At 35.4% G+C, this 11,224-nt stretch overlaps 1 protein-coding gene across 4 annotated transcripts; it reads left to right on the top strand.

The window, feature by feature from the left end:
• The first annotated feature begins 384 nt into the window (after nucleotides 1–384).
• Nucleotides 385–11,127, top strand: LOC123708246 (lethal(3)malignant brain tumor-like protein 3). Of its 4 annotated transcripts, none has more exons than XM_045658859.1 (13): nucleotides 385–522; nucleotides 810–1,031; nucleotides 1,113–1,907; nucleotides 2,544–4,622; nucleotides 4,709–4,934; nucleotides 7,133–7,269; nucleotides 7,486–7,657; nucleotides 8,056–8,200; nucleotides 8,452–8,517; nucleotides 8,593–8,653; nucleotides 8,867–9,094; nucleotides 9,283–9,432; nucleotides 9,739–11,127. In XM_045658859.1, the coding sequence occupies exons 2-13, from the start codon at nucleotides 882–884 to the stop codon at nucleotides 9,778–9,780; spliced, it is 4,251 nt and encodes a 1,416-aa protein (XP_045514815.1). In that variant the 5' UTR covers nucleotides 385–522; nucleotides 810–881; the 3' UTR covers nucleotides 9,781–11,127. The 4 variants fall into 4 exon arrangements, with proteins under 4 accessions (XP_045514815.1, XP_045514814.1, XP_045514817.1 ...); XM_045658858.1 differs by having other exon boundaries at nucleotides 7,121–7,269; XM_045658861.1 differs by lacking the exon at nucleotides 9,739–11,127 and having other exon boundaries at nucleotides 9,283–9,438.
• Nucleotides 11,128–11,224: the final 97 nt, after the last annotated feature.

The following is an 11,224-nucleotide window of genomic DNA, read 5'->3' as shown; positions in this document are numbered from 1 at the left end:
GCACATTATCATGGAATAAAAAATTGGGATTTGCTATAATAATTTAGTTTAGTGTATAAATAAATTATTGCATTTAAGTGTTAGCGTATGTAGAGTATTTTTTTCCTTTTATAAAAAAAATTACTAATGGTCATGTAATTATAGTCTATAATGAGCCAGAACTACAAATATAACAAAAACAATTCCTATTGAAAATAGTTTTCATCAAACTACATTATATTACATGACTATAATATAGGACCACATTACGCTCACCACTGTAGCTGAATCAGGCGCGAAAGCTTCGTCATGGGGAATGCTTGGTAGGGATTGGTTAATAATTTTGAAAGTACCAACCTCAAGTAAAACACTGCATATAATTTTGGCTATGTTGTCACAATTATTACCAGTTGTGTAGGCAGGTAAAATTCGTCGCTTTGCTAAATTTAATTTATTTTCTTTGGTGATTATCAATGTGATAATGTTAATAAAATATTTAGAATATTGGCTGTAAAATATTCTATCGTAGTATGATGATAACAGGTTTGTAACATATTAATGTTTTATTGTTTCTATAACTTTTCAAAAGGTTGTGGTTCTGCAAAAGTAGCTGCACAATAATGAGAGAGTGCGATACTCGCGAAAGAAAATGTAACGATTATATTATGTCTAAATTTAAATTATCTCTTAGATAATTTTAGTTAAAAGATTATTCTTCTAAAATATTTAAATATGTATAATAACTAAGTTCACCTCGATGTAGAATAAAAAATGACTTAAGTGATAATGTTAATTTTACATTACAATATTTTATTTTTATTGGCTTGCAGATAATTTTTAATGAAATATTAAAAGTAATCTGACCTCTGTAATGATTACGGAAATGATTTGTACGCGGGGAAATGGAGCGACAACATTGTAATTTACTTCAAAACTTTGATGAACCAAAAAGTGAAATATTGAAAAAAAGGTTGCTGAAGGCTACGAATACTTCCTCCAGTGTTCATAATTCTCTAAATAATTCGCACAATGTGCTGCTAAACACACTGCGTGTAAGTTTTTGATGTATCGATGATTAATTTAATTCATATTATGAATTTGCGTCCTCAATGACATTGTTTGTTACGTTGCAGGCGCCAATCTCAAACAGTATGATCGTTACCTCGGTGCAGGCGCCGCAAAGCTCCATGCCCATTACTCACAATTTAGTAACTCATTCTTTAGCCCCTGTAAAAATTCATACAAACAACTCCCCTTATCCTCTTCAACTATCAACAGTTCATGTTCCAGTCCAAATACCTGGCTCTACTTCGAACATTAACGTTCCTGTTCAATTATCAGGTGCCACCAGCAGTGTTCCGCTTCAGATAGCACCAGTTAGTCTCCCTATACAAGTATCGGGGACTACAAATGTACCTGTGCAACTTCCAGCGGGTGAAACTATTAACGTACCACTTCAAATACCAGCTGGAAATCAAAATATCCAACTTGCGGGACCAGCTTTGCCTTCTATGCCTATTCTTCAAAGCACTGGTACAACACTACATAACTCGATTATACACTTACACATGGGATCAAATCCAAGAACAACAAACCTTGATGCTGGGTCTGAATTGCAAAACAATCAAATGCAGATACAAGAGACAAGCGTGCAAGTCAAGATGAATAATCCAACATCAGTTTCTCAAGCACAAATAAGTTCAAATTCAACTATAGTGCAAATACCAAACTCCTCAAGTAATTCCATACAGTTGGCTCTTCCAAGTTCTGTAAATTCGGGACCTGTACAACTAAGGGGTGCCACAAGGACTGTTCCACATGTTGTCTATATACAGACACCGACTGGTCTCAAACCTATGACTAGTACTGAAGTTATTAGTCAAGCCAGCACCAGTGGAAATCCTCCACAGATTATTGTAAGAAGACCGGTAAGTTTTGTTTGTAGTAGTAGTAGTAGTGCATGTTATAAATAATTTTTCTACAGCAATAGTTAAAAAACTCAGTTAAATGTGAAATTTAGAGCATGTATGTCGATAGAGTAGAATTAAAAAGTTAATAAAGCCATAAAACAGTTTTAAAACGCACAGTAGAAATGTTTTTTATTGATGTTTAAAAAATGATTTTCTTATAAACCGTTCATTGTTTTTGGTTAAAACTTACTACTGGTATAAATAAAATAATTTTGTATTTTATTATACCAGTAGTAAGGTTTATAAAAAAATAAACCTATGTATAATTACAACTCTTTATTTAAAGGTAGTTCAGATAACTGGTAATTGTGATAAAAAAACTTTATTTAAAGCAATCACTTATATCAACTGTATATTTTATTAATGAATTCCTTTGATTGTTGTTTGGATATACTTACATTGCAAGATGTCATTCTGTTTTATTGGGACTGGGAACTAACAGCCGATCACCTAAAATTTTATTTTAATAGATTTTCATGAATATCTGCAACACTGATAAGGTTACAAATGCCAGTTGTTTGCCAGTTTTTAATGCTATTTTTATAAACGCTTTAAATTTTATTTTATTTTTATAAATAATATTAATTTTTGCAGGTAACAAGTAATTCCAATATACACTTGATTTCAAATGTTGGTAATAAGCCGAATATTGCACCCAAATTACCTGTTCAAAAAGGTGGGTCTATACTTGCTCCAGCTAATGCAGCACAACCCATTGTAATTCAAAAACCCAAAGGCAATGAAAAAGTTATGGTTCCTGTTAGTATTGCTCCAGCATCACAAGGCAAGCAAGCTATTGCATACCTCGGTTCAGTTAAAAAGCCCACCAAGAATCTAACAGAAAATCAGTCAATATTGATATCAAGTAATCAAGGAAGTGTGAACTCCAATAATCAAAAACTTTTCATTACTCCAATGAACATCCCCAAAATACAAAACACCAAGTTTATTTTACCAGTCACCTTGCCTGCTACAATGTCCACAAAGGGTCCAGTAATTAATCTGCAAATAGCAAATGGTCAGATTCAGAATGATCCTCAAGGCAATATAACAGTCATGCGAGACCCGCTGAATGAAACATCTGAAATGCCACCATTACAACCGTTGGGTAAAATATTATCTATCAATGGCAAAGATACCACAGTACCTCAAAGCCCAAAATCAGAAAAAGGGTTTACAATTAGTATATCTGGATCTAGAGCAGAACCAACTGGTGAACAAGGCGAGTATACCTTATCGATACCGGAGACAAATGCATCCATGAATGATGACATTTATACTGTTTCAATAGCAGATGACGAAGGTGGCCAGACTAGAGAAAAATCCTTTACATTAGCTATTCCCGAAAAGAGCAAAAGCCTATTAAATAAGAATGTCATCGATAGAAATGATTTGGTAACAGCCACAATAGCAGCTCCAGCTATATTACGTCGTTCTAACTCTGACACTGGTGAAAGAAAAACCAGTAATAGTAACATCAAGAGACGGATATCTTTATGTACAGAAAATTTAAACAACAAAAATTTAAAATTAGCTGGCCCAATTCCACATTCATTTAACAAACTAAACAATCAGCAAGAAATAGAGGTAAATGATGATCATCGTGTCCCTTCTTTGTTCTGCGATGAGAAACTGGATAAGGATAAAGATTCAGATAATGAAGAATATAAGGAAAAATCTGAGCCAAAGATGTCTAATTCTGATGACATCACATACATCACTTGTAAACGAGAGGAAACAACCACTGAAGAAAATCCACCGGGACTAGTTTGGAATAAAGGTGTCGCAAAGCTACGTGGAAGTGAGCTTAATTTTAAAAGTAATGAATTTGGCCTTATTGAAGTCCTTGAGGATAACTTGGAAGGTGCTTCAACTTTAAAGTATCATACTCCTCTAAAACAAAGGATAGAAAAGAAGAAAATGGCATCTCCCGAAGAATTCATTACTTGTTTTGGTTGTGGGATTCACGGTATGGCTGCCGAGTTCATTAACGAAAGCTTCTGCAGCGAAAGTTGTCAAACAGAACATGAAAAGTCGGTTATAAAAAAACGGGAGAAGGAAAGAGCTGATCAAGCAAAAAAGAGAAACAAAATGAAAAAACTGTTAATTAGGAAACAAAATTCCGACTCGGATCTAGTGAACGAAAAGAACGAAACACCTCTGGGGCAAAGGGATTCATTGCCAGAGACTCAAATATCTGAGGTTTTACTGATGAAAATGAACGAAGACTCGATGGAAAACGAGAAGTATCCATGGATGTGTGGGAAAAACGGATTTTCTTGGATGCGCTACTTGGACGTGTGTAAGGCAAAGGCGGCACCGGTGAAACTGTTCAAGGATCCGTTTCCGTATAATAAGAACGGGTTTCGAGTGGGGATGCGGCTGGAGGCGATAGATCCGCAGCACCAGTCGCAGTTCTGCGTCGTTTCGGTGGCGGAGGTACAAGGTTATCGCATGAGGCTTCACTTCGACGATTATCCAGACGTGTACGACTTCTGGGTGAACGTGGACTCGATAGACATTTTCCCGGTGGGATGGTGCGAGAAGAACGGCCGGTCCCTGAAGCCTCCCTCCGGACACTCCGCCGCCACTTTTTCGTGGCCGCTCTACCTCAAACAAGTGCGTGCTATCGCTGCTCCTAAACAGATCTTTGGGCATCTCTCCACTGCCACGGTAAGTTAACTCAAAATGCCAACGCATCTTATACAATTATTGTTTAGGATTTCCAATGGTACATCGCACTTCGTGTTCGATCGCAGGTGGTAAAGCCGCACAGTTTCCGTATCGGCATGAAGTTGGAAGCAGAAGACCGCCACAATGACATGGTGTGTGCGGCGACAGTATCCGACGTTTTGGACGGACGACTTCTAGTACATTACGACAGCTGGGACTCCGTGTACGATTGTTGGTTAGACCCAGCATCTCCTTACATACACCCTATCGGGTGGGCCCAAGACAATGGCCACGCGCTCACTCCACCTAATTGTAAGTGTAATTTCTTTTATTTTTTCATTTATTGCAATGTATAACTCACGTGTATATTCAGGTACTTCGATGTAAATATAAAAAAATAGACATGAATAAGACATAAAACAGTATATCTTCTATTTTCATAACATTGAGGCCTATTATAACCACCTGGAAACCCATACACGAAATCCATTGATTTTCACTTTTCTATTGAATTGAGTTCACATATAATTGATTCCTAACAAATGTCATACTCTTAATAATCCTTACTTATATGAGATTTACGTCAACTTAGGTACTTAATATGAGACTGTTGATTAATAAAAGAAAAGTTAGTAGACAAAGAAAAATGCGCTGCAAAACTATTAACACAACCATGAACGGTCAAAGCAACCTTGTCGGGTGCCGTTGTGAGCTATTTATATTTTTAGACACAAACATCTCACTGTCGAAATTATTTAATCCTATTTAAGGATTATAATTCCTTATTGATACTTGCATATATTTCTAGCTATATTCATTAGCTTTCCTTAAAGCGCGTGGGTGATGTAACCTTCCCTTTAAATAATTGTTATCAGTGAAAGTTATGTGCTCTATTTACTTAAACCGTTGGGACAAATGTCTTATTTCTCAATATTATCAGTAGCGTCTTATAGTAAACATTATTTTGTTGCGCGTATCAGTATAAAATCATTTGGATTATGATAAGCCAACGCGATTTAAACAAGATGCCCGCTACGAATCATAATACAATAATTTTGTATTATAAACCAAAACAAGTTTTTCCTTTCCTTTATAAACGAATGGACAGCATCGAGCCCCTAAATAGAATGTTAATTTAATACAAAATGGAGGAAAATTATTGTTTAATTGTTGGTGTATTGTAAACATTTATCAGTTGTCGCTCGGCGCTCGCTCGCACCGTAGGCTTGGCATGTTATCTGGTTGGCGATAAGGAAACCGTGGCCCTGCGTTGGGCATTACGAAATTAACATGTCTTCCCAATCTAGAATAACGTTCGTAAGTTTATAATTAGCGAAGCCGATGTTTCCATGACCTGAAACAATCCACGAGTACCCATAACGATGAATATTTAATTAAATAAATGTTTGTGGTCGAAGTGAGCGTCTATTGTGTATAACAGGTATTGTTTTTTATCAATAAAACATCGTACATTCTTTTCTTTAGTTTCGTTTATTTTTTATAAGTTTAAGCGATTTACATAACATATTATATACAAATGTTGAAGTTAATTTTATACCGTCGCAAATTATTCACACATTAGTCGAGCCGTAAAAATCATCACAGAGCTAATTAAAATAAATAGCAAAGGCAAAAAATATCAATTTACAAATGACAGAAGGCGCACTGTTAGTGTAATTATAGTTATTACCTCGACCTGTTTAATTTTAATCAACTTTTCGTGAATTTTTATTCAATAATGTTCTATATTTTCTATCCTTTTAGCATCATATTAATCCTAGAAAGCGTTAAGAAAAATACTGACTATTGCAAATAACACGAGTGTTTTGTTATAGTTGTGTTAAGTTAATAAGATCGGAATAGGTATCACATGTTCGTCTTGATTTGTCCTCGCACCAATATCAGAAACCTGCCGACTGGCGAAGCCTATAAACGAGTGTCGCAACGTCCTCGACGGCCTTACATAACAATACATATTTAATGTAAATTCTGGCCAACTGGAGACTTAAAAACTGTACGTGCTTAAAAGAATTGAATGTTCAAAACATTAAAACATCATAAAATGTCATAAATACGGATGAAAACTATAATATGCGCCGTGTTGGCGATCGTATTGATAAAACACATCTCGTCGAAGGTTTTGTTTGCGTTACGTTCTTCCGCATGTAACTCAAGGTGCTTTAGAAAGTAGGTCTTGTAAAAATTAAATGAAAGTAAGCACTTTAAATTTATTCGCAAACACGTGGTGAAAAATAAAGATTTCAATATCATATGATGTTGATTTCATTATAATAGGTATAATTTTTGCATAGTCGCATTTCATAGGGATAAATGTACGTGATTAATTGAAGTGATGAAATGTATTTGTGATTTTTTTCAAAGTACCAATTAAAAGACAATATTATTATAGCAATGGTATCTGATATTTATCTTACTTGATTTCATAAGAGGACAATAACAAATTGAGATAACATGTTTTTTTTTATTTTTAAACATAGACGTATGTTTAGATTACAAAGAAACTGATTTCTCATGGGAGACCTACCTTTCGGACACGATGTCCATAGCGGCGCCGCCCCGAGCCTTCAAGCCTCGTCCGCCCGCTGGCTTCAAGCCTGGCATGAAGTTAGAGGTCGTCGACAAGAGGGTAAGTTCTCTCTTATATCATGCTTTCTATTGTATTGAAAAATATTCATTTCATTGCGCGACAAAGTTCTCCAACATTTTTGTCAATGGGCAATTAATACATTATGATAATCTCACAATTTAGTTTCTTTTTTATTATAATTTGTCTTAATTCAGTTACGATTTATAATTAGAATATTCTAGTTATCTCTTTGACGTAACAATTTTAATTTTTAAGGTGCCATTTCTAATTCGTGTGGCAACAATAAGTGCGGTGAGGGGTCATCAAGTGCGCGTGTCTTACGATGGGTGGCCGGACACGCTCTCCCATTGGCTGGACGACGACTCACCTGACATACATCCCGTGGGATGGTGTCTCAAGACTGGGCATCCTCTGGAACCACCTCTCAGTAAGTATATTACATCATGATCAAGGGGTAGTCTTAACAGTTACATAAAATTTGCGTCCGACTTGAAATATTATATATTATCAGAATATACATTAGCGCCAGTGTCAAAGTGCTTACTATATATTATTAAGTGGTAGGCTTACTCCTAAACGATACTACTACTTACTACGTTACGACAGCGTTATGCTTGAAATCTTGAGACTTGAACAATCTTTATAAATTTTCAAACAAACAAACCGCATCATATTCGGTCGGTCGTTAGTTTATTATTGTATGTTTCCTTATTGGTCAATAAGGAAACATACAAAAATACAAGTTATAATAGAAGATTTTTTTGTTTTCATAGAAGTAGTTGATTAGTTTTACAATTTATTAAACGACATATTCGATCATTACAGCTGCCGAAGAGTTCCGCGTGAGCGGGCCTTGCGGCGTGGGCGGATGTCGCGGCCTGGGCTCGGTTAGGGGCGGAGCGCACAAACAACACGCCGCAGCCTCCGCTTGCCCATACCGGAACCCGGAAGCCGTGCTGCCAGACCGCAGGTGATTATTTCTATTCTATTTTTTGTTTTTAACATATTTCATTGTGGATTTCTTTCTGGGCCATTGAATTCACTTATTTTAGCAAATATATTAATCTAGAAGTTTATAATGAGTAATACATTATAGCGTTTGTTCCGTTACTCCCTAAGAAATAATGGAGCCTTGTTTTCCTTATTTTTATAGACTAATTCTCTAACTATATGATATTAAAGTTTCTATATTATACAATAATGGTGATTTATGAATTTCAGATCCCAAACGAAATCAGTTAAATCGTCCCAATCACTGACCCCGACTAGTGATACTACAAAAGAAAAGTAAGTACAACTCGATTGCAAATGTTCCGTAATAGCATATAATAAAATATTAATAATATTGTAATTAATTCGCAGACCGGGCCGCGGCCGACCTCCGAAACATAAAAGAGTCGACGAAGTCACCAAAACTGAGCCGGTAGGTTTTTATTACATTTGGAAATTCTTAAAAAGTAAACAAATTCTAGATAGATTAGCTTAATTCATTATTCCTTGATCTCGACGATTAGATTTATAGACTGTTATTTTATATGATTTTTAAAGTTATATAGCAGCTTAGTTTAAAAATCAAGTTCTCAGTATAATTAGCTATTTCAATTGCAACACTTTCTATTGACCTTTGTGGTGACAGGTGTCCGACGATGAGTCGCTGTCCAGCAGCGGGGGGAAGAGATGGCGCGGGGCGTCGGTCGGGCCGGAGACGACCGCGAAACAGCCCACACCGTCGCCGCCCGCGCCCCCCATACAGGCGACGCACGACCAGCCTCCAGTTGTCATACTGCCGTCCACTCCGAGATCTCTCATCGCCTATCACCTAGCCGAACTAGCCCTATGTCCCGATCCTACTACGTGGACACAGGTATCCATTATTATTACTATTGTATCGTTAGTAGCTTTTTATTAAGCAGACAGTCTATATATTATTTAAATATTTACTTGGTAAATATGATAGCTTAACTGAACAATTGTAAAATATATAAACTATATTTGTCTTCCGTGGTTGTAGTACATTCAGTATGAAAAGTATAATTGTATCTGTGTTTGCAGAAAGAGGTATCGGCACTAGTGTCGCGAGTGGCGGGAACGACAGCCGGTGCGGCGGCGGCGGCGGCGCGCCTCTCGGGCGCCGAACTCTTGATGGCCTCCTGCGAGGAACTCGTGCATTGCCTTCGGCTTAGACTGGGGCCCGCCGTCAAGGTATAGACGCTTTCGATTATTACCGTAGTGTTTGAACCCAACACCCCCACTCAGAATCGTTCATTGAGAGGTGTTAAGAAACGATTACTTCAAAATCCCAATCGGAAGCCCTAGTTTTCCAATTGGTTGTTTAAATAAACAGGCTCAATTTATATAGCTGAGCTGCGTCATATATAATTTATACATATAAGTCGACTTCCCTCTAAAGATAATCGAAGGAACTATAGGAAATAATGCTTTTAATTACGAGTTTAACTAGAGTTCAATGTTATTATATCGTATTTAAATAAGTTTCAATTCTTGAAGGTGTACGCGGCGGTGCGGCATTTGCGCGAGCGGCTTTCGTGATTGCGACATCTCGCGCACTCACGCGCCATGTCGATCATCATGTGATCATTAGTGAAGTGATATATTGTGCAACGTTTGTGTTAGATAGTGTTATTTCAAACTGTTTTATGGATGAATTTGTAATTGATTACCAATGTTCGGACTGGTGTATTCATTTGACTCTGTTTTGTGAATTCAGTGTTATTGACTCGTAGACAATTTATGTTTAAACAAATTTGTTATACGATATGGAAACTGGATAATGGCATGTAAACTAGTCAATTTTAGTTGCTTTTGGCAAGATAACTTAGCTCATTCTACGGACATTTTAACTATAGTTTCGATGTTGCCAACTTTTATGCGACTTGTGTATTCTACTAAAGGGCAATGTTACCCTTTACATTTAAGTACAAATTGTGTGGAATGTCTTACTGTTAATACGAGGTTGTGATGAATGAATCACTATTTTACATGTGGACTCATTGGACTCATTAAAATTACGTCAGAGTTTCTTATCGCTTTTGCGGAACAAAATCATTTGTCAAAAAAAATTAAGGATAAGGTAATCACTAAACCTTAGTCGGCCGTGCACTGCATTCTTTGGTGTTACATTTACGTTGACCTCATATTGACAACAATAAATAATTATGAATTATATTTTTATGACTGTTCAGTACGCCTTTTCACAAACAGTTATTCCTTGTTATCAAGCTACATTTAACTTTCTGAATCATTTCGAATTCCTAATTAATATACATTTAAAAATCTCAAATAAATGTTGTTAAACCAAAGAATTGTAACTAATATTCAAAATCAAAAATGTATATATTATGTTGTATATAAATGTATTATATTTGATAATATACTGTATATAGTTTTTATACATGTAATGTAGTGCAATTTTAATGATTTAGATGAACAACTCTGCAACAAGCATGTTTTGTAAGAAGAAAATATTTAGTTTCCTAAAATTATTTTTGAGGTATTAATAATCATATTTTGTTAAATTAAAAAGAAATTAATTTATATATTTACAATGCCATCAATTAAATGTATGAGGCTGAAGTTCACCCACTGTTAACTGATAATTTTTTGGGTTGCAGTTGTTTTGCAAATAAATATAATGAAATGTTAAAATGTTGGTAAAGTTCAGCCTAAATTTTGTTGTAGCTAAAAAATTTATGTTTTATTTGAAATATAATCATATGTATTCATTAAGAGGTCTTATTTTAATTTTAATGTAAATGAGAAAGGCTATTTTTATTAATCAATGTGACAAAAGTACCTATTTCTATGTAAATAGTTATTATCAGAGATCATGTACAGTTTGGTTACACTATTATGTAAGTTTTTACCTTTTTAGTGTTAAATACTGAGCCATTTTCATTGGCAGTATGATAAAACTGTTGTTCTTTTATTTAATAAATTTTCTGATAAACAAAATGCGTACTTATTTTATTTAAAA

The sequence above is a fragment of the Pieris brassicae genome, chromosome 4 (assembly GCF_905147105.1).
Source record: "Pieris brassicae chromosome 4, ilPieBrab1.1, whole genome shotgun sequence".
Taxonomy (NCBI): Eukaryota; Metazoa; Arthropoda; class Insecta; order Lepidoptera; family Pieridae; genus Pieris; species Pieris brassicae.
The sequence above is the reverse complement of the archived record's forward strand: the minus strand, read 5'-3'. Positions and strand labels throughout refer to the sequence as shown.

Coding starts and splice junctions, on each gene's coding strand:
- LOC123708246 (XM_045658858.1), top strand. CDS start 882: ATGGAGCGACAACATTGTAATTTACTTCAAAACTTTGATGAACCAAAA. Junction 8,518..8,592: donor AGTGATACTACAAAAGAAAA/GTAAGTACAACT, acceptor ATTAATTCGCAG/ACCGGGCCGCGGCCGACCTC. Junction 9,095..9,282: donor ATCCTACTACGTGGACACAG/GTATCCATTATT, acceptor CTGTGTTTGCAG/AAAGAGGTATCGGCACTAGT.